The following is a 24,029-nucleotide window of genomic DNA, read 5'->3' as shown; positions in this document are numbered from 1 at the left end:
ATGGCAAATACCCTGTGCAAAGCCGTCGTGCAGGACACAAGACTGAAGAGTGACAGTAAGGGTGCTGAAGACATAAATGGAGATCAGAGGGACACTGTCCATCTGGGGCTCTCCATGCAGCAGGCCTGGCTTGGCACTTCACAAGTGTGAGTCTTCAGTGTCCTGGGACCACTGTGGTATCTGGAGCCCAAATGTAAATCCGAATCCACTTCAGGCCATTTAACTTCTCTGGTTTTGTTTTCTCCTTTGTAAAATAGGGTTAACGATAGTACTAACTCTTATCAGGGTGGGTTAAGTAGAGAAAACAGACCCACATGAGGGAAATAAATATAAAAGACTGACATCACACATGCTAGAGGGGTGAATAAGAAGAAGAGAATGCTGAGACCACCACAAATAGTCACCAAAAGAAGCAGCTCCTGAAATCAAACCTTATCTCTCACCCTGCACCAAGTCAAATTGAAATAGATCAAAGACTTAGGAATTTGACCAGAAACCTTACAACTGCTCAAAGGGTTGTAATCATATAGGGGCTGGCACCAACTTCCTCAACAAGATGCCCAAAGAACAAGAAATAAAACTGACAATCAATAAATGTGATGCCATTAAATTAAAGAGCTTTTGCACAGCAAAGGAAATGATTAAGAGCTTGAAGAGAGATTCTGCAGAATGGGAGAAAATCTTGGCCAACTACTCCTCCATTAGGGGATTAGTATACAAAATATACAAAGACCTCAAAAAAACTTAACAAAAAAATAAAAACAAAAACAAATAACCCACAATAAGTGGGCAAAAGAACTAAATAGAAACTTCTCAAAAGAAGAAAAACAAAAGGCCAACAAATATATGAAAAAAAAATGTTCATCATCTCTAACAATCAGGGAAATGCAAATCAAAACTACACCAAGATTTCATCACACTCTAATCAAAATGGTGATGTTCAAGAATACAAACAACAGTAAATGCTAGCAAGGTTGTGGGGAGAAAGGAACACTTGTACATTGTTGGTGAGACTGCAGATTAGTATGACACTCTGGAAAGCAGTGTGAAGAGTCCTCACTATCATGTGACCCAGCTATCCCACTCCTGGGTATTTTCCCCAAAGATCTAAAATTGGCATAATATAGCCTCATCAATGTTTAGAGCAGCACAATTCACAATAGCAAAATTATGGAATCAACCCAGATGCCTGTCAATAAATGAATGGATTAAGAAATTCTGGTATATATACAATGGAGTTCTACTCAGCCATTCAAAAGAAAGAATATGTCATTTCCTGGTAAATGAATGGAAATGGAGAATATGCTAAGTGAAATTAGCCAAACTCAGAAACTCAAAGGTACAATGGAAGTTAGAGTAAAATAAAGGCAAGGGGGAGGGAAAATTAGGATAACATAAAAAAACCAATACAAACTAATAGATGAGTGAAAGGAAATTTAGTAAAGTAGAGGAAGGAGAATGGGAGAAGGAAGGGAAGACAGGAAGGAAACGGGAGAAGGAAAAGGGGGGATCATGAACTGAAATCGATTTCCATGCATGTCTGAGTTTGTCAGCAGAAACCCAACTACTATGTATAACCCAACTACGATGTATAACTACTATGTATAGTTTGTATATAATTAGTGCTCTAATTAAAAAGAAAAATAGCCGTGTCGTCACTGGGGTAGTGATAATATATCGATGAACCTATGTTTCTCCCTATTCCCTTTATTGATAAGTTGGTGATCTATAAAAATGGTTAAATTTTATTTCTTAATGTAATTACTTATTATTTAAAAACAACACATGTATTTAATTGAAGAAGAGGAGGAGGAGGAGGAAGAGGAGGAGGGGGAGGAGGAGGAGGAAGAGGAGGAGGGGGAGGAGGAGGAGGAGCTGCTAGAGGAACAAGGAAAGAGAATAGGCCCATCAGAAACTGGACATGTGGACAAGAGTCCTTCTGCTAAATCTGCAGGGGCCTGGTGAAGCTGGGTTTAGCACAGGGAAGAAGGTTACAGGCTGGGACCAATGGCTGATGCTGGGCAAAGTGCTGTTGCTGGAGGGATACAGACGAAACTAACAGCAAGCAAACAAACAAAAAAAATCGCTCCTCAAAAAAAACAAGGGGGAGAAATGAATTACAGTAGATGGGGTAGAGAGAGACGATGGGAGGGGAGGGGATGGGGGATAGTAGAGGATAGGAAAGGCAGCAGAATACAACAGACACTACTATAGCAATATATAAAACAGTGAATGTGTAACTGATGTGATGCTGCAATCTGTATATGGGGTAAAAATGGGAGTTCATAACCCACTTGAATCAAAGTGTGAAATATGATTTGTCAAGAACTATGTAATGTTTTGAACAACCAACAATAAAAATTTTTTAAAAAAATCGCTCCTCTTCAGCCTTCCATCTTCCTCTACTGCTCCCTGTTGACAGAGATTAACAGGAAATCTGTGGTCAAAAGGACTAGTTTGTAGGGTCCAAGTGCTAGCCATAAGTTGAAGTGTAAAAGGGTAGATTTGGAGCTGAGAAAAATCATTTAAAATCCAACTCAGTATTTATAGAAAAATTACAAGGTTATGTGAGTTAGTATATCTGCTCCTTGACTCACAATGAGCTTGTGCCCTGATGAGCCCTTTGTGCATTGACAGTAACATAAGCCAAGAATGCATTAATATACCTAGAGAAAACCCTAGCTTAGCAAATACAGAACCTTGCAGCATTTGGGTTGTTTACTCTTGTGGTCACGTGGCTGACTGGGAACTGCAGCTGCTGCTGATGCCCAGTATGGCAAGAGAGTTTCTTGCAGCACTTTGCTTATCCTGGAAAAGATCAATATTAGGAGTACAGTTTCTACTTAAATAAAATTCTACATCATAAAGTTAAGAATCTTAAGTTGAGCTCCATTATTTTATAAAGTGCTCAGAACAGTGTCTGGCATAGGGTGAGTGAGTGCATTATAATGTGTTTTAAATAAGTAAGTACACCAAAAACCAATGTGGAAAGTAATATTAGGTTCTCAGTTTCGTCCATGAGGATGGTGAGGATTAAAGAAATCACATAAAATGCTCACTCACAGTCACATGAGTTAGTCACTGGTGGATTCCTGAACTTCTGAATCTAAAGCTGCTTACTTTCATGGCCCCTGTGAGGCTCACAGAAGAGAGGCACGTAAATGAGTAACTTCCAAGAGAGACAGATTGTAAAAGTGCAATAGGAGAGATACAAACAGCATTTGGGGGGAGCATGGTGGAGGCAGAGTGAGCTGCTAACTGGGGAATGTGGAAGACTTGCAGGAGGAGATGGCATTTGAGTAGAGTTGTAAAGAAAGGACAGGGCTTTGACTGACAGATGCTGAAAGATATTAAGCAACGATCCAGAGTGCAGGGCACATATGTAGGGTGGAGAGTGTGCAGGGTGTTCTCCAAATGGTGGGAGAGGAAGAGAGTGGTGAGGATTAATAGTCCTCACCATTCTCCTTTAGTGTTAAAAAATAATACAGTTGAAGTATTTACATATATTAGCAAAAGTACAAATTAAAGAGTTCCATTTGGGGCCATCGTGAACATAAAATATTGTGCAAATGATTGTGAATAAATTTGTGAAGCAATGGGATTAGCTAAAAAAATAATGAATTTTAAATTCACCTTCTTTTTTAAGCCTTTATGTAAAGTAATTAAAATCTGTTTTCAGAAAACAAGATTTTGTTTCAAGATAGCTGACTGAACTAAAATGTTACTTAACTCTACTGTGATATCCTTTTAACAATGTGCCAAATTAACTTTCAATTAAGTCCCCTCATTAGAAGGTTGTGCACAAATTTGCTTTATATCAATTTTATTTAATTCAACAAGTTGAATGTGTTTTTAGTGCCAGGAACTATCCCAGATACTGGAGATGCAAAGAATTAAAAACATTGGCTTTAGTCTTTAGGGAACTCAGAATCTGATAGCTACAACAGATAGATATCCAAATCTCTGTGTTCACAATGGAAAGCAAAGGAATTAAATACACTTGGAATATGGAACCTTGGGCCAGGGAGGATGGAATGAGGTTCTTTCCCTTTTACCCCAAGAAGCAGTATTACACCAATGGCAGAAATCAGTAGATGGGATGTGAAAGGAGAGAAGCTAAGACAAATTATGGAGACTCATTAGTTTTAGCTAGTGCTGAACAGACCACCAGGTTGGCTGGCTAAGAAGTCAGAGTTGTACAAAGTTGGAAGAGGTTCTAGTATGTTCCCACAGTATTAAACTTGGTTTTGGGAATCCTATGTTCAGCTCTAAAAGCAAGTAAGTTACCTTGAAACCAGAGATGGAAATCACACATGCCAATAATAGCTTATAGTTTCTGAGCAACTACAACATGCCAAACACTTTAATATAAAATAAGTATTGTATCTGGACTTCTAGTTGCTAGTCCCTAAGAATTCTACTCATCTTTTTTGCAATAGTCTTCCCTACTGAGCTTTAGTAGAGCACATACATGTTTTTCTGCTAGAGTGAATAGTTTTCAGCCTTCCTTATAGCTTAATGTGACCATGTGACTAAGTTTTCACCAACAGAATGTGAATAGAAGCACTGTATACAAGTTCCATGTCACTTACTTAAAAGAAAATGTTTTCCCCTGCATTTCTTGTTTCCCCTTTCCACTGGTAGAATCAAGTTAGTCCAACTCTTCTATGTAGAGCTTGGGAACAGCTAGAGAAGAGCACAACAGATAGAGAGGAAGAGCCTGGGTCCTAAGATATTTCTGCTGGTTTGAGGAGCCACCTCCTCTTGCTACTATCTCCTGCCACTGTACCTGGTGAACCTGCCTTTAAGCATTTTATTGCAATCAAAGAACAACAAATACAAAGAAAAACAATATTATTAGAATAATGTCTGGCTTAGTGAACATAAGCCAAGATGAGACATGCAAGAGAGTATATTTGCAAGCTGTGCAATTTTAATGATTGATGTTGTAAAAACTATATTGGTTCTCTGAAACCTTTATGATTAACATTCTAGTTTCTAGCTAAGTTTCTAATGACTGAGGTTACCTATTAAACGTCCCAAGGTGAGGAAAAGCTCATTACACTGAGCAAGGGCAGACTTGCTTAACAGTTTCTGATAAGTTGTTATGGGTCAGGTACCAAAGATGGAAACACATACAATCTCTGCCCTCAAGATGTTTATAGACTGGTGGAAAGATATGCAAATATATGAGCAGCATTAAAAGGAATTAGTTAGTACTCTTGACTGCAGACAATAAAAAATCTGACTCAAACTAGTTTAAGAATTTTTTTAAAGATCATTTATAGTCTAAATACACAGTCCAAGAACAACCCTGACTTCAGGCATTTAAACTCTACTGAATGAGGCTCCACGGATGGGTCCTGGAAATCTATAATCTCACCCCTGCCTCTATCCCTTCATTAGATGATTTTGATTCTGTTTTGGAAAGCACACTTTTATATAGATCATTTAAATTACAAATAGGAGATTGGACCAGAGAGGGCAAAAACTGAAGAAGATAATGATGCCCAACGAGATGAGGAAATCCTGAACTCAGGAGCTGCCTGGACTAAGCACATTATGTATCACGATGTCTGCTTTGTACTTAAAGTATGTGATGGGTGGGCTTTGAAGGGCTGTCAGGAGAGACTTGTGCCATTTGCCAGGCACACAGTATGAGGGTTCACAATCCTTATCAAAGAGGCTCTTACTTCCTTTTGTTCACCTAAAATCAATTTTGTGATTATATGCTAGGCACTGAGCTAAGCAGTGAGGACCAGTGGGTTTACAAGCAAAGAGCCTCTCTCAGTGAAGCTTATATTCTGGGGGGACAGACAATAAACATCAGAAAAACAAGCTAAATATTTACAAACTGTTAAGTTCTGTGAAAAGGAAAATCTCTTCATTGTGTATCCCCTAGTGGAGGTCAACATTGGATGGAGTAGAAAAAAAGGCATTCAGGCTGACAAATCAGTGGAGACCTAAATAAAGAATGGGAATAAGCAATTGTTTGGAAGGTTGTAGTATGAACATTTCATCTAAAGGCAATAATAGCAACTGAAAAGCCCTCAAGGGAGTGAATTGAGTAGACAGGAGAATCAGGGAGGAGAAGGGAAACTAGAGCTCAATGAGAGGGAAGAGGGAGTGGGATGAGCTTGAAGTTAGCAGAAATGGGGGGCTATGGGATAACTGGTAGGCCCCCCAAAGATCTGGTTTTTATTCCACACACTATGAAATATTTGGTTAAAAAGGAATCTCCTCATTATTGTGTGGATAAAATACAAAAGCAGGTCTAGATGGGCATCAAGGCCCAGGTCTGGTCCCAATAATCCAAGACAGGCTTCATATGGTCCCTGAGTTCATCCTGTACCAGCGATATCCAATAGCACTTTCTGCAAAGATGGAAACGTCCTCTGTGTACAACAAGGGGCTCTTGAACACCAGAAATGCGGCTACTGTGACTGAGAAACTGGATTTTAAACTTTATTCTATTTCAACTAATTTAATTTATACACCCTCATGTGGCTGGTGGCTATTGTATTGAATGACACAAGACAACACTGAGCACTGCACAACACCTGAGGGTTTCTTGCAGCCAGGGTGTTCTCCAAATGGTGGGAGGGGAAGAGGGTATGCTGATCCCTAGATGCTAACCAGTCTGTGCGTTCAGTCTTGTCAGGATGGAGAGTCTCAGGAGCCACCCTGAGCTTCATCTTGTTACTAGGGAGGCTAATACACACGACTGTGAGGAGCCCCACGCACGCTCTTAGGGGAAAATTGGCACTGTGCAGAAAGGTTTCAGGAAGGCTTTTTCCAAAACGCAACAGCCCCGCGACCGCTCGGCCCAGCCACTGGCGAGAGAGGAAAGACAGACCCGCAGCGCCTCGCCCCGCCTGCCCCGCAGCCGGGCCCGGTAGACACTGGCTTCACTAACGACGCAGGTGAGCGGGAGGAGGGAATTTAGGCAAACCACCCTACAGGTTTGAGCGTCCAAGGACTTCTAGCTGCGCAGTCGCCTCTGCTTCCCTGGGGTGGGGGCGGGGATGGCGCGGGCTGTCACCCGCACAAGATCTGCTTGCTCTGCTTGCTTTCGCTTTGCCTTTGGCGAGGCCTGGCACACCGCAAGCAGAATGCAGAGCGGGTGGCCACTGAGGAGGGGTGAGGGTTGGCGCTTTTAACCTTTAGGGTGCCCCTTCACGCTCCCAGAGGACGTGTCCCTGGCTCAGGCCGATTGCTCTGCTGACGTGTGGGGTACTGGCTGGCTAGAAAGCGCCCCTGACCTTGGTCACTTTCTGGTCCAGGTTGGCGCAAGGACCATGGGCGCCGCGCTGGGCACGGGCGCGCGGCTGGCTCTCCCGCCCCGCAGGGCCTGCGGTGCCCTTCCACACTGGGCACCCTCCGCACCCGCCAGAGCCTGCCACTCCAAACCCGGCCCGGCGCGCCCGGTGGCCCTGAAGAAGCGTGGATACGATGTCACCAGGAACCCGCATCTCAACAAGGTAATGGTCTGGCTCTGGGAGGGTAGGACGCTAGAGCTAACCTTTGGCTGGAGGAAAAGGGCGCCCCGCCCCCTTGGCCTGGAAAGGATCCTACAAGCGCCCTTCCCGAGGTTTCTGTTTTTGCCTTGCAGTAGCTTAATGTATTGGTTTGGCTTTTTTGTTTCCCTCCCTCCCCCTCCTACATGGAGAGAGGTGACTAGTAATGCAGGGAGCTTAATTTTTTCAGCAAAAACAATGTGGACTCAGTTAAGATCTTCACGGTGAGTGTGACCTGGAGTCAGAAGATGTTTTCTAATCCTGTTGATCTTGAAGAGTTCATTTAACCTCTGTGAGTCAGTTTCCTTATCTGTCAAAGAGATATAATTGACATAGGAATGCTATAAGGCTTAAGGAGAAAACAGAGGCAGAGTTCTTAGCACAGTGCCTGGCACCTAGGAGAGAATAAATATCAGCTAAGGTTATGATTGTTATTCTGGGGAAAAGATTAATTTGAGAGTGGGGACAGAAAGGTCTAGAATTATAAAACTTTTAGAGCTTGAAGCAGCATCAGAGATCCTAGTTCAAAACTCTCCTTTAACAGAAAACAGACAAAGGGAACATGCCCAAGGTCACCACCTAGCCAGTTCTGGATCTGCCACTGGAATCCAGATCTTTAATGCTAGGATCAAGTTCATCCCACTGCTAATACCAGTACCTTAACCTAAGAGAAGACATATTTGTGTCTGGTGATGGAGTCAGTGTCTTTGGTTCAGAGGATCAAGTTGAGAGAGATACAAGCAGGAGACCTAGATTTGAGGCCTTTCGCCCTACCTCCCCACATTAACTTGGGCAATTCATTTAACTTTTTGGAGTCTCAGTTTTCTTCAGTCTGAAATGATTATGGCAGACTCACCACTCTTATTTAACTTGGTTATTGTGACAATTAAATGAATTAATGAATTCAAAGTCATATTTTTAACTACATGAAGTGTCCAATAAATAATTACTACAAAATGAAAATGTTAATAATTGCCTTGACTCAAGATTGTGATTTAAATGTGGTAATCTGTGTAGAAAAGATGTTTTCGAGAAGTAGAAACGACTACATTATGCTAAGTTTTGTGATAGTTTCCTACAGAATTACTAAAAGAAGCTAAGGAAAAAAATCTTTCTCTCAACCGTTACATATTATACTGACCTCCTGCTCTCCCCCAAAGAGCCCTTATATACTATCCAAAGTATTTAAGGTTTGTATCAGTTTAATTATTTTGATAGTAAGTGTTAGAAAATGCAAACTTACTTTAGCACACAAAAGTCTCTTTTAACTAAAAAAAAAAAAAAATAGAGAAGAAAGGGTGAAGGGTGCAGGCAAGGCATGAGTAAGAAGTTGAGATTCATTCCTAAAGCTGCAGGTTCTTTCCACCTCTGCAATGTCAGCTTCATTGTTAGGCTCTATCTGATGAAGTGTTCTCCTCAATATGACCTCATTGCCCTATTTACCATACCACACCCACCAATTGAAGCTCCTGTGAAAGAAAAAGAATGCTTTCTCTGAAGCCTCAGAAAGTGAATCTGTCTTATAGATCTGATTGGATTCTCTTCCCATTCACAAACCAATCACCAGCAACTTGAGACATTTGGAGCCTATTCCTAGAAGACAGGGTAGGACCACCTGTATCAATTAGCTTAAATTAAAGGGGCTATAGTTTCCCTAGAGTAAATCTGAATATTGCCATCAGAGGGAAGAGGGATGGATTCTGGAGAGCAAAACAGGAAGTTCCCACTGTAGGATCCAATCATTATGGCAACAATTGCCTTAGAAGTATGGACATATTATCAACCAGCACTTACCGCCTTGTGGATAGTTAAGAAAATAAAGGCGGTTTGGGGCACCTAAAAACATACTTGTCCTTAATATAAATTATTTCCCTTCTAAGTAATATAATTAGAATGTAATTCATAAATCCATGGGGCCTGATCTTTGTGTGATGTTAGATAATGTTTTTTATATATCCCTGAAGTCAGTTGATGCAGTTCTGGGTGTGAAGAGAGTATCTAGGGTTCTGCTGAGAACCCGCTGGAACCCCCTTTCACTGGTTCTTGGGAAGAGAGGGAAGCAGCCCAGGCAGAGATATACTTTTCTTCCCACTGGACTGCCTTCCTCTGGCTGTCCTGACCACCTCCAGTGCTCACAGTCTCCAAGAAAGACTTGAGGCTTCCTGAGTTCTGAGGTTAAACAGAGCTGAAGAAGCAAAAGAGAGGGGCAGCTTCTAAAGGGTCTTTGGTACTGTGGTTAGTGGGAAGTTGTGTGGGTAGATTTTCCTCCCCACTAGAATGTGAGCTATTCTAGGGCAAGGACTGAGTTTCATGCATCTGTGACAAGGTAGTTCCTAAAGAATCTAGCAGTTAACATTAAATTCTTGGAATGTGTTTAGTGGAGTTGCATCTTTCATTGATAGATCAGGAGAGGTATATAAGTTGAAGCTTGAGAGCAGAAGAGTAGTCAGAAGGTAGAATTCTCTGAGAAAAGATGAGCTACTAACCAGAGCAAGCATTGCTACTGCCTAGGTTCTGGACTCAGCTCTGTTGTGTCCTGGCTATGTGGTCTGTGATGACCCACAAGATCCTCTGCTTCTGTTATGCCCCTGCTATGAGGATCCTAGGGAATAACCCCTGTGAAATCACTTAGAAAAGTGTAATGTGTTAAATATTAGGTATTTGTATGAATGATGCCCAGAATTGAGGTTAGAAGGGCCATGAGAGGTGCTTGTTTGGAATTGCTTCGACTACATGGTCACAAAGGAGGGAACAGAATATTAGCTTAGTGGGTCTGTCAGCAATTCATTTTTAAAAAGAAATGGATTAGAATAGAAAAAGAGCAAATGCATTTAAAATTAATAAAATAGGTCTTTTACCAAGTAACCATGTAGAAGGTCTATTTCTACTATGGATTTTAGTAAAAAAAAAAAAAAGGGGGGGGTGTAATTTAGAAGCCATTGTTCTCATCTAACATCATCATTTTCAGAAGAAAAGATAATCTAGAGAGTGAAAGGACTTTACAGAGACAATCTTTGGTTGTAGAAGTGGGAAGAAGCAGAAAGCCTTAAAAATTCCAGTCCATTGTGATGGCAGTTCACATCTGCTCTGGCTGATTCATGCATAGTCCTATTGATGACAAAATTGGTACTATATGATTCCAAGTTCCCTCCATGGGGTCAGAGTTTCTAAATGATGCAAATTCATCCTAAGTCAACTTCTAATTCCTATTTTTCTAAACTAACATTCCACTTTTTATATAATACAGTGATGATGACCTGTTTTGTTGCAACAGAGTAGATGCTTGACATCAGCCATGTTTTGCATACTTAAATAGGCAACTAACAACCCCATTTTATAGGGTTTTCTTCATATGCAGATGTCACCAAAATTTCTGGCCTCAGCTTATCTATATCTTTGTCTTTTATCTTTTATCTTTTTTTTTTTTTTTCCCCAGAGCTGGGCATTGAATCCAGGGCCTCACACATGCTTAGTGAATGTGTCCTTAGCACTCTAGCCCCACTTATATCTTCTTTTAGGAAGGGTTATCCTATTCCCCACTCCCCAAGCTAGAATTGAGTCCCTGGCATTTGTCTTATCCCTCTGTTTCCTTACTATTATGACTGATTTTTTTTTCCACCCCAGACCCTGAACACATTGAGGATAGAGACTGACTTGTCGCATGATGTTCTCTCTGCCTGACTTGAGGCACTCAGTAAATATTTGTTCTTTATCTCCGTCAAGTTGTGGCCCTTTCCCTCTCAACCTCATTAGTATTAAAGTCACTACTTCACAGCTCATTGCCTAGATAATGCCCACATGCAGCCCATTTGGGAGGAAATGCCCCTACTTTGCCCTAATCTTTCCAGACTCTCAGTCGTTTTACCAGAGGATCATGTTATTTCCCAGAGTGCACCAGCCTCCCCCTTTGGCCCCAAAACCATTGCTGACCCTTCACCTGCTTCTCTGCCTTTTTTTTTTTTAATCTCTTGAGTTTGATGTTCAGAAAAATAATGAAAAGGGTGAAAGTCAAAAATCATGTGATTGTGGACCAGCATGTTTCGTGCAGTGGGCCCTCAGATACTTCCAAGCACGGCAGGTGACAGCCCTTCTATGTGGAATAGATGCAGTTTGATTGGGGAATGTGTGCAGACTTAGTGGCCCGCAAAGCAGCTTTGGCTACACATATGAGGTGACAGGTTTCAGCTGAATCCCTTTTGCATTCAGTGGTGGTTTTTTTTTAGACTCCCACACAGCCAGGATTTGTTGTTGAATGAACTATATATTTTTGTTCAGTGAAACTTGATATTGCCTCCTTTGGGTGTGGAGAATCTGTCAACACAGGCTTGACTCACCCAGGAGATGATGATGGGTTTTGTGAGGAATTAGAAGTTTATTGATGATGCCATTTTCTGCCCTTGAGGTACATAACATAATATGTATTCCTGGAATCTCTGCTTCAAATATGATATAAAATTGGAGCTCCTGATTGACTGGGAAACAATAAGTTGTTAAGTAAACATGACTTCCATATGCAGCAATTTACTCTAGACGTGAACCTCTTGTACAGTGACTCAGGACATTGAAGACCAAATAAAATTCAGATGTTTTAGGAAAAGTTGAGCAGAAGCAGGGTGGAATTAAATCCTTCCCTGTTAAATACAGTCCTAGCTTCATGGGATGGTAAGCATTTGGTGTTGGAGCTTTATTCTTAGAACAGCTAAATGAACTTGTATTAGTCAGGTCATTTTAGCAAAATGAACCCCAAATACGGAGAATTGAACAAAATGGGATTGATGTCTCTCCTATAAACAAGTCAGGTAGGCAGTCACAAGTTGGCACAGAGTTTGATTTTGTCATCCTCACTGTGCATTTTATACTTCATTGTCTAGGAGGGCTGCTCTCACCTCCACTGCAGATTCTATACAGGAGCCAGCAGGAAGGAGAAACGCCTTTTTTTTTTTTTAATTAGATGGGTTCATTTTTAATGACCTAAGGAACATTATCAAAATAGATTTTTTGGTACATCAGTTAGAAACTGATACTGATTCTATCTATTAAAGAATAATCCTAATATGACTGATATCTTTCAAATTAATCCCATGGAGAAACACCTTTTTAAAGGGTACCATTCAGGAGTCTTGAATATCACTTTTACTCACATCTAATTGGCCAAAACTTGACCATATGTACACTTAGCTACAACAGAACCTGGAAAATGTAACTTTTTGATGGGGGCACCCACATTTTCAACAAACAATTGTATACCATTAAAGAAAGGGAGAATGGATATTTGGGAATATTGACACAAACTATTATCCCCAAACTTGTCTTCTTTAGCTGTCAGTTTTAACCCAAGCTTTAAAATCCATCTCTTTCTCAACATCCCCAACCTTGTTCACACCCTCATCATTTCATACTTACCTGTGCAAAGATCTCCTTGTTGATCTCGAAATTTCCCGTCTTTTTCAATCCACTCCTGTGTCTTTCAACCACACCCTGAGTGGCTAAGACCTTGCACATATTCCTGACTGCTCTCTTTGTATCAGGTACCATATTCAATCCACCAGAAAATCCTTGCACCATCCTCAGACTAAATTTGAACCCCATTCCTGTCACTGCAGGTTCCACCTGTTTCAAGCCACCAATATCTCTCTGCTGTATTTAGGCAGCAGCCTCCCCACTGGTCTCCTTGCATCCGCTTTTGCTCCTCTAGTTTGTTCTTGACACAACAACAGGGTGATCCTTTTATATCGTGTGTTAAATAGACAAGTTTATGATCATTATGAAGACTTCAAAAATGTTGACTTGTGTTTATGAAAGTTAATTCATCAAATCACACCACTTTTCTGTGCAAAACTTTTCTAAGACAAAGACTACAATGCCTGGCATGATGTGGTTCTCTTTGATCTCATCTTTTGCTATTCGTCTGCCTCACCCATTGCTCCAACAGCGCTGGTTTCCTCGCTGTTCCTCAAACACTCTAGGACAGCTCTTACCTAGAGCCTTTGTGCAGGCTTATCCCTCTTTGCAGAACACACTTTCCCTAAATAGGCTAAATAGCCTAAGTGGCTCCCTCGTTCCCTTCTTCCAGGCTTCTCACTTTCTCAATGAGACTCACTCTGACCACCCTAAATGAAACTGACCCCCTTAATGTGTTCACCCTTCATCATATTTGACACTTTCTAACATATTATTAAACTCACTTATTATTTATGTTATTTATATTATTATTTATATTTCCTCAGTATAATGTAAGCTCCATTTAGGCAGGAATTTTTGTCTATTTGTTCATTGATCTATCTGAGGTATTTAGTTGGTGCTCAGTTAACAGATAGTGAATAAGCGAGTCATTCAGAGTCATCTGCTGAGGCTCTCTGTTCTCATCCCTTTCCTTCATCTCTCCTATAACCAAAATCTCCTTCTTTCACTCTAGAATCTCTCCTCCCTCAACATCCCCATTGGTGGTGTTGGCATACCCATTTAGGATATGAACAAATCTCACATTGGCCCTTTTTGTGTCCAGGGGCCTATCATAGAGTGAAGTGCTGAGCTGGGGACAGAAAAAAGATGTTTGTTCTGTGTATTTCCACTTTTGTCAGCATTAAACAGAACTCAGGGAAGAAAAAGACAAAAATGGTACGTTGGAATTAGAGATGGATGGAGACAATTCTTGAGGCTCATGGAAAAACTCAAAGAGATATCTAGGGAGTGGACCAGAGGTTGGGAGGCCCTAGCTTCTGTCAGCACCTCCAGATTCCTGGAACTCCCACCCCACCCTCCACTTTGACTTCTTGGAGTCTCTGTTCCTGCTCCAAACCTCTTCAGTTTCCCTGGCCCACAGGAGCCCTGATGAAGATAAGAGAGAGCCTCATCTCCCGGGATCTGAAAGTTAAGCCAAGTGTGGTGGGTGCCAGGAGCTCAGGAGGGAGATTTGCTGCTCCTGGATCCTGAGGTTGATACTCAGAAAGTATGTTCTTATAAACATGTTGCTATAAATAGTTGAATTGTTCTCCAGAGAAAGGGTATTATGTATTAAATAAGGATTTGTGTGATCATTATGAAGACTTCAGAAATGTTGGCTTATGTCAGTGAATGCTTAATTTAAAATGCAAAATGCTAAATGGAATCTAGCATGTGTTACTATAAAAAGATGTAACTCTGGAAAAATGGTTTGGAAGTAAATGTATGAAAATGATTGCATTAGGGCAGAGGGATTATGGGAAATTTATTTCCTCTTCATAAAATTTTTTTAAATGTTCCATTGTCATTTCAATTTTAGGTCACAGGTTTTTGTTGGGAGTTCAGTTTCTAGACAACATTCAGCTTTTGGAAGTTGACCCACCTGTGATATATGGGTGGAAATCTCTCTGAAGTAATCTTATTTCAGGCTTATAACCCCCTATTTTCTAGAAGCAGATACATTTAGATTCACGTGATAACAAAATGTTAACACAAGAACCTGCTGCCTGTTCTAAAAGCAACTGTAAATAGCAATATATAGATTATGTAAACAGCGGTTCTGGAAGGCAAATCCTGTACAGAAATATATATTGTCTGACTCCAACCTGGACCACCTGGTATTTTAAGTTGGTCCAAGTCTGAGCTGTACATAGAGTTTCTTTGGATGATTTTTCAGACTTAATAGTATCCCCCGTTCCAGTTTCTCTTGGTTGTCTTTGGCCTTTGTAGGCTCTAGGGTTTGTGACTTTATTTTATTTTGCATTTTTTGTCAGTTCTACCAAATATTTCTTTTATTATCTGCCTTCTTCTTTCCAGACGCCAGTCTTATAGGGGGAGGAAGGGCAAATCCTTTTGATTTGTATGGCAATTGCAAAAGGATCACTAATGTGCAGTACTTTTGTTTGCAAAGACATGGATTACTGTCAGCTTTAAAAACCTTCACTTTGATGTGTAGAAAGCACTTTGGGAAATCCTTTGGGTTGGTATCCAACTGCCTTTCTGATGCAGAACACAAAACATGCTGTATGATCTTGTGATGAAAATCTGACGGACGTCCTCCACTTGGGGGTGCCGAGGTCAGTGGTTAAAAGCATTCATTCATTTCATACCCAGAGGGTTGCCAGGCAGCCTAGTTAAAACATGGCTCTTACCAAAAGGAGACAGGAACAAGTAAAATGCACCCAGTCATTTGAGGAGAGGGTTTTTTGATGGAAAGATCATCAGCTTTTGAGGAACCTGAATAAGAGGAAACCAAAGCTGCATTTGCTTTTAAAAGTGGTTACGGAAAACTAGAGGGATGATAGGGGGTATAGTTGAATGATAAGCAACTTGGGAATATTATTTTTTAAAGCATTTAATCTCATTCTGTATTGTTATTTATGGTCCTGAAACATTCTCCCCTGGGTGAGGAATTCTGGAGAAAGCAGACTCAGTGGAGTCCTTTGTTTTGGTTAGCTTTGCTCTCTCAGAAAACAGAAGGAGAGAGTCCACATCTCTACAAAGTAGCCTCTTTCCTGAGGTGTGGGATGCCCAGTGACTTCAAACAGGAGTGCAGGTGTACAATAGAGCTAGTCTTCAGCCAACAGCTCACAGTCTCCATGCTGCTTCTCTAAGGTTTTGAAAAAAGTATTGAGGATTCCAACCTAAATCCCTATTATTCTGAATTTTCTTTGATAGTGTTATGGAGGGAATTCAAGTAATAACTATAACAGCATTTTTCTAGGATATACAGAGTGCCAGGAATTGTTCTAAGCAGTTGACATGCATTGACTCATTTGATACACTACCATAACTTTTTGAGATAAGCACAGTTATTATTCTTTTGTTATAAGTGAGAATACTGAAGTATGAGGAGGTTAGCCCACTTGCCTTTGGTCATGCAACCCATAATGGTGGAGCTGGATCCACCTGGGTTTAGGACCCACACTTACACCCACCATACCACCCTACCATTTCCAGTGTGCAAGGTCCCTCTTACCTGGGATGACTACATGAAGTCTGATGCACTGTGGCCTTTCCAAGATAGTAACTAGAGCATTCCCTGTTCCTGCCTGTGGGTATCTGTTGTTATCACTTCCACTGGCTCTGCTAAAATCAGGGTATCATGGAGTTGGAGGGAACTTTAAAAATTACAGGATGATTCATTTATTTACATATTAAATTTATCAATAGACATTTCTGAGTTCTGATTACATTTTTAGGCAATGGAGACCTCACAGTAAACACAGAATTTCTTCTTCTGCCTTTGAGGAGTTAAGTGTAACCAAGGTGACATGAGGATCAGTGAGTGAATAAGGAGGCAGTTTCAAGGCAGTGTGTAGGTATAATTAGAGGGTCATTCATTCAAGTGAAGAAAGATGGGAGAGAGGTGCAGATACATTTCTAATGGCAGTGTTTTCAGAGCCAAGATAAATGGAAGAATCAGAGTTGGCAGATGAAGGTGGCAGAGGAGAAGCTGTTTAGATCATGAAAGAGAATGAATTCCAAGAATAACCACCCATTAATTTTGTAATTAAATGTACAGAAATTGAGCAATAGAGCTCAACAAAAAAGTTAATGTCTTCCATACTTGGATGTGATCTTTCATGTTCTTCTTTTCCTTGATTTTATGTTGCAGAGAGAGTCATTCACACTGGGCCTCTCTTTTCAAAATCTTCAGCATGCCTCAGGATTCAACCTCTGCAGGGTCACCTCTGCCACACTGTCCTCTTTAATATTGCCACAAAGAAGCAACTTGTTCATCCCCTACACTCCTTTGGTGTGTATAGGTAGTCGTGGTTCTTTCTCACACTTGGTTTCAGTGTATAGTGTTTAGTGCGTGTGCCTGTCTCCATCACTGTGTCATCTTCAGATCCAGGAGACTCTCAGATGCTCCATAGCCAGCACAATGCCCTCCTCATAGTATCCCCTCAATAAAAATGACTACATGAACTACTTCCACATTCCCTTCTCCACAAATCAGAAACTACTAGAGTGAAAACCAATGTCACACCAACTGCCATCTGCCATCTCTTCTGAAAAGATGGTGAAAAGCTTGATTTGAAAATAAAAATTATTTTTAGATCTCTCCATGCACTTGGATAATTTCAAAATCCAAGAGACATCTTTCATTCTGGTCATATAAATTTTGGAAATACATTTCTTCAGAAGAGTTTTCTGCTCTGAAGCTGGGCCAGGTGCAGTTTATCTAAAGAACAGCATCTTTATGATGAGATTATTTATTCTTATCCTGGGGCTGCTTTCAAGACATTAAATTTGGACCTGCTGTAACTAGCAACAGGTTAAAGGATTTTGAGAATGAAGGAGAGTAGTGAGCTAGTATCAATTATGTATGATCCCCCAAGAGGCATGGCCAGTGACCAGATACTGGGCAGCAGAACACAATGCCTGGAAAATACAAGATTTAGAATCAGAAAAGCCCCTGCTTCCTGCTTTGGTTTGGATGTGGTTTGAGTGTATCCCCCAGGGGGTCATGTGTTGACATTTAATCTTCATTGTCAGGAACTAAGAGGGTGGAAACTTAATCCAACTGTGTTGTTCAGAGTTTGGGCCTTTTGGAGGTGATTAGGATTAGACAGGTTATTGGGGGAAACACAATAACTGAATATTGGTGGCTGTATAAAAAGGGGGAGAGAGATTAGAGAACACTCACAAACACACACACACACACACACACACACACACACACACACACCACTCATTCCCTCTCTCTTGCTGCATAATGCCCTGTGCCACCTTGGGACTCTTCCAGCAAGGAGGCCATCACCAGATATGACCCTTTGATCTTAGACCAGAACCATGAGCCAAAACAAAACTCTTCCCACCTCAGGTATTTAGTTATAGTTTAAAAAATGGACTAAGACAGTTCTAATACCAGTTCTGTCATTCACTGTCATTGCAAAGGTCACTTCATTTCTCTGAGCCTCAGTTTCCTTGTCTGCGGATGAGGATGACAATAAAATATACTTATTTGAGAGGTTGCTCTAATGATTAAGTGAAATATTGTATGTAAAACAAATTGTAGGTGTTTAATTAATTCTCAAGTTAATCTATATATCTAAAGCTTTTGTTCCATTTTGAAGCCCTGTTTAGCCATAAAAGTCACAGACACAGTAGAGTTTTACCTGGTTCATGCCCACTTAGAGCATGCAGGAGAGGGGAAGACCGAAGGATCAACCTCATTCTCTAAAGGCATGAACAACATCTGATTTTGGCAGACTTGATTGGAGAGGAGTGAGTCAGGGAAGAGACAGGCTGGATGGAAACCTTTTTGATAACTTCTCAGTACTCAATAGAGTTTTTAAAGCCTGAATAATCTAAACATTTGTCTGAAAGAACCTTAAGTAAAAAAAAATATATATATATATCTCTGGGAGCAGAAATTCAAGGGTCATTTAAAGAGCTGGTGCTTCTGGAAGTTGAAGCTGGAGTAAAAGATAGTGGCTACCATCAGGAATCTCAGAACTTTATTCCAATATTTTGGAAACCAAGGTTTTTAAAGCTACCTTAAAAAATAAATACAAATGTATCCATCATTATAGCACTCCCAGTCTAATGAGATTTTGATAGCAATATAGCAAGATAAGGAAATGTCTCCTTATCATTTAGCATGAAAGTTATGACATTGCTTCAGATTCAGCTCAGTGGGCCATTTCTGGGCCCAGCTTTCCCAACTAGCATTCAGACTATGAAGGGAATTTTACAATAGTCCTGTGATCTCCACAGACTTTGCTGTGAGTGATCAATATACTTGCACATGCATATTTTAAATGAGCATTTCTCCTCCATTGAATGAGCATTCATGATGAGCATTTCCCCCAAAAGACTTAGAGTTCATAGTTGTCTTTGGGTAGATAATGCCCTAGCATTTGACCACCATATTACAGTAGGGTTTTAGAGCCCCAGGAGTGGAAGTTCTTTCTGCCCATGAAATGAATGGTGGATAGGGATTCTGACTGTGTCTGCCTCTTAAATCTACTGCCTTTGAAAGGCACCGCTTTGCCTGCCATTCTGAAATAGTGCTTAGAATCAACCTCAGTTGATTAGACAGAAGTACTTTTGAATCTTTCCCCAGGATGGCAGAGGCGATGTTTTACAGTAAACATTGTCATATATTGTAAATCTGAATAAACCTGCAACGTAGCTCCTGCCATCACTTCTGTGTCCATTTCTCATGCAAGGACATGTTCCCAACTCCCACTTGCTTTTTAAGTTTCTATTTATTCTTTGCGGTGACATGATCTCAAAGACGGTCCACACACTGTTTGACAGAAAGCTCAGCTCCCATGTCATAGACTCCTTTCTTATCTCTTTTTCTTCTTGGTCTCTTCTGGTTCACAGTTATTTGTTTGACTGGTAAAAAAAAAATCACTTGAGATCACAAGGACAGATAATAGCAGTGCAGTTGCTGCTGATGAAATGTGAGTAGAGATTTAGAATAGTGTACAGAAAAACCTATTAATGGCCATTTTTAGAAACAGCATTGAAATCCACCCATCAGTGCTGAAAGATTTCCAATGATCTCACACTCTAAGAGCTGATGGCAGCTTCTCCTCATGTCTGCAGAGCCTGAGAAGCGGCCTGGCCATGCCGGTGGGAGATGATGGCATGCCAATGGAGCAGCTGGCCAGGGGGTGCCAGCTGGAAGGGCTGCCCAGCAGAGGAATAGTCCCCCAGTAACCTCCAGTGACCTCTAGTACTAGTTGCCTTATAATGCCCACCATGCCAGGTGCTTTTCTGGGGGAAAAAGGGTACCAGGGATTGAACTTATTGGCACTCAACCACTGAGCCACATCCCCAGCCCTGTTTTGTATTTGTATTTAGAGACAAGGTCTCACTGAGTTGCTTAGCACCTTGCTTTTGCTGAGGCTGGATTTGAACTCATGATCCTCCTGCCTCAGCCTCCCAAGCCACTGGAATTATTGGCATGTGTCACTGCACCCTGTGCTTTTATAGGTGTTTAGAGAGATTATTTCCAAGCAGAAGAAATAGTGTGAAGAAAGTGAACTTGGCCCATTGCTCCCTCACCTCCTGCTTCCCTGGCCCCTTCCTTCCACTTTGCTATACAAGGTATATCCTGAAAGTCTTCATGGTGTCCCTAAGCTGCCCAGGACTGTCAGGCCTAATGCCATACAGTATCCTGCTTCCTCTCCTGGATCTCATCTCTTCTTTGCTTTGTTTCCTGTGCATTCAACCATCCTTCATCCAATGTTTATTGAGTGCCTACTAAATGCCAGGCACTATTCAATATTAGGAATGGCATCAAAAACTTGACCATAAATTTTCTTATTCATCTTAGTGAGAAATATAATAAATAAGTAAACAAATTATAAGATAGTTATTGGTGGTTGGTTGGAAAAAAATAAACAAGGCACCAAGGGAAAGAATAATAGATGATGTACTTTGGATGGAAAGGTAAAAGCTATTTATTTATTTATTTATTTATTTATGACAGCGGAATGCATTATAATTCTTATTACACATATAGAGCACAATTTTTCATATCTCTGGTTGTATACACAGTATATTCACACCAATTCATGTCTTCATACCTGTACTTTGGATAATAATGATCATCACATCCACCATCATTAATAACCCATGCCCCCTCCTTTCCCCTCCGACCCCTCTGCCCTATCTAGAGTTCAACTATTCCTCCCATGCTCCCACTCCCTATCCCACTATGAATCAGCCTCCTTATATTAAAGAAAACATTCGGCATTTTTTTTTAATTGGCTAACTTCACTTAGCATTATCTTCTCTAACTCCATCCATTTACCTGTAAGTGCCATGATTTTATTCTATTTTATTGCTGAGTAATATTCCATTGTGTATATATAAAGATGATGTACAATCAATCAACAAATACATGAAAAATTGTTCATCATCACTAGTAATTAGAGAAATGCAAATCAAAACCACTCTAAGATTTTATCTCACCCCAGTCAGATTGGCAGCTATTATGGTAACAAACAACAATAAGTGTTGGCAAGGATGTGGGGGGAAAAGGTACATTCATACACTGCTGGTGGGACTGAAAATTGGTACAGCCAATATGGAAAGCAGTATGGAGATTTCTTGGAAAGTTTGGAATGGAACCACCATTTGACCCAGCTATCCCTGCCCTTGTTCTATACCCAAAGGACTTAAAAGGATACAGCCGCATCAATGTTTATAGCAGCACAATTTACAATAGCTAAACTATGGAACCAACCTAGATGCCCTTCAATAGATGAATGGATAAAAAAAATGTGGTAAGAGCTCTTTAAAAGGTTGTATTTGAGCATAGACCTAAAGAAAAAGGAGCCAACCAGGGGAGAAGCTGAGGAAGAGCATTTGGGGCAGAGGGAGCAGTTCTTGTGAGTCTGAAGGTAACAAATAGCTTTACACGGCAGGTTCTGGGAACTGACAGTAGGCAGGCCAATAAAAAGTGCAATACAAAAGAGGGGGACTGCACATAATCAGGGTGGGAAGAGCTGGGGGGCCAGATGGCAAAGGGTCTGAGAGTTTGTGATGTGAACTGGGTGTCATCTGCTATAAAACAGGACACTATTCAATGGCTCTAAACAAGGAGGTGGCATGATCTGATCTACATTAAGAAAAGATCTTTCTTTCTGCTGTGTGGAGAATAGGTTGGAGACGAGCAAAAGTGGAAGCAGGAGAACTGATGAGAAGCTGGGTCAGTAATAAGAGCAAGCAAAGGTGAGGACTGGAAAGTGGGGGTGTCAGGTGAGAGGAGGGAGAGAGGAGATGTCTTTTAGGAAATGGAGTCTGAAGGTAGAAGGAACAGACAGGCCCCTGTGTCCTTCTGCAACTCACCAGGACTCCATCTATTTTCTCCCTCTTCATATCCCCCATTCCCCACCTCTATGAAGCTACCACCACTGTTTATTGCAATTACTTCTCATTCTTTCTCAGCATATTTCATAATAATAAGGAAATAGACTGTTCATGTTTTACCCTTAGAGCTCTTGAAGTATCTCGTGATCTGTCCTCTCATTTGAGCCTCACGGAAATCCCTGTGAGTTGGGTGTTATTACCTTCATTTTATAGGAAAGTGCTCTGGGACCCAGAGGACTGAGCTGCCTATAGTCTCCCAAAGAGTAAAGGGTAGAGCAAAACGCAATTCCAGATTTCCTGAGACCATTGGCTGATTTATTCAACAAACTGTTGAGTACCTACTGTGTTCAGGAGCTGTGCTGGGTTCATGGTCATTGCTCTCAAGGAACTTGGAGTCCAGAGAAGACAGACAGATGTGTGAACTCACAAATGTAAATCAGTATAATAGGTTTCATGTTATATTAAAATATGGGATTAATAATGTGTCCAAGTTATTTTTACCTTAATGGGGAAAATGAAGGGTGAGAAGGTTTCTTAAAGGGAGTAATCTTTAGTCTTTATGCTAAATTATGTAATGTGTTGCATAGGCTAAAAAGAAAAGTCTTTTAAAAAGAGGGGACTACTTTTTTTTTTTTTTTTTTTTTTTTTTTGACAATGCTAAGACCTAAAAGGTGTACAGGGATTCTCTGGAAAAATAAACTGGGGAAAAGATGTCCCAATCAAATGAAGCATATCTGCATGGTGTGGAAGAACTGTGGATGATTCTGGATGGAGGACAGTAGTGGAGTGATGGGGTTGGACAGCAGAACATGGGATGGGGCATCAGGGGCAATTCTTTGGGTGAAGAGTTTGACCTTAGTCCTGAAGGTGAGAGGGACACTGAAAAGTGACACCATGAGATTTGAGCTTTAGACATATCATCTAAACCCAGACAGGAGACAAAAACAGAGACAGGAAATTTAGTGAAAAAAGAAATCTAATCCCCATGAGGGAGTTGAGAAGGACCAAATATGATTGGTGGTAAAGTGGATACAGATAAGAGAGGCCTGAGGAAGCAGAATACTGAGTTCTTTCCAGATTACACTGAGCTGCATAATAGAAAGTCCAAGAGTTATGGTCAAAAAAAAGTTATTGTTCAACAAATTAAAAAAATCTAACAGAAACCCTATATTTATTTGTCATTAATTTATACAACTCATCCAGAATGTCCTATTCCTTTGTCTTTGCCTAGAATTAAACAAAACTGTTGACACTGGTTATCTCATGCCAGTGTCTTAAGTTATTCTTGGCAGTTGTCTATCTTAAATATCGGAAAATAAACTAGTTATTAATAATGTAAGATTTTTCAAAATGTAAAGTTCCTTAAGAGGTACTTTGGGACTGGTGAATTTGTAAGGGTTATGGACTCAAGCCCTTTTAATTTCAGGTATTTTATTTGGAATATTGTTGTCATTGGCTTTCTCTCACTAACTAGCCTCATTCCGGTTCTATTCTCACAAAGCAGACTTATCACCCAAACTGTAGAGAAGGTGCAGCTTGGTGAGTACATGATTACATTCACCCATGGTTTTGTCATTGTGAGGACATTGTGCAGCCCTCCACACTGCCCAGAAAACAAAGATACAAGTGAGACTCTTTTAACACTACAAAAGCTCAAGGGATTTCCTTCTTTTTCTCAGGCCCCTGGAAAAACAATCACTCCTTACATTGAAAATGGAAAAAGAATGTTCA

The 24,029-nt window shown here is 40.7% G+C and overlaps 1 protein-coding gene across 2 annotated transcripts in view; it reads left to right on the top strand.

Annotated features, from left to right (window-relative positions):
* The first annotated feature begins 6,657 nt into the window (after positions 1 to 6,657).
* Me3 (malic enzyme 3) overlaps positions 6,658 to 24,029 on the top strand; it is a 199,031-nt gene continuing 181,659 nt past the window's right edge. The window contains exons 1-2 of one of the 2 annotated variants that reach the window (XM_026401517.2): positions 6,658 to 6,923; positions 7,284 to 7,481. In XM_026401517.2, the coding sequence (XP_026257302.2) occupies positions 7,299 to 7,481 (183 nt within the window). In that variant the 5' untranslated portion in view covers positions 6,658 to 6,923; positions 7,284 to 7,298. Of the gene's footprint in view, positions 6,924 to 7,283; positions 7,482 to 24,029 lie in introns of those variants that run through there. The other variant, XM_077796882.1, reaches the window with a different exon arrangement.

This window comes from Urocitellus parryii, chromosome 4, assembly GCF_045843805.1.
Source record: "Urocitellus parryii isolate mUroPar1 chromosome 4, mUroPar1.hap1, whole genome shotgun sequence".
NCBI classification, from domain to species: Eukaryota; Metazoa; Chordata; class Mammalia; order Rodentia; family Sciuridae; genus Urocitellus; species Urocitellus parryii.
This window is presented reverse-complemented; position numbering and strand designations above follow the sequence as displayed.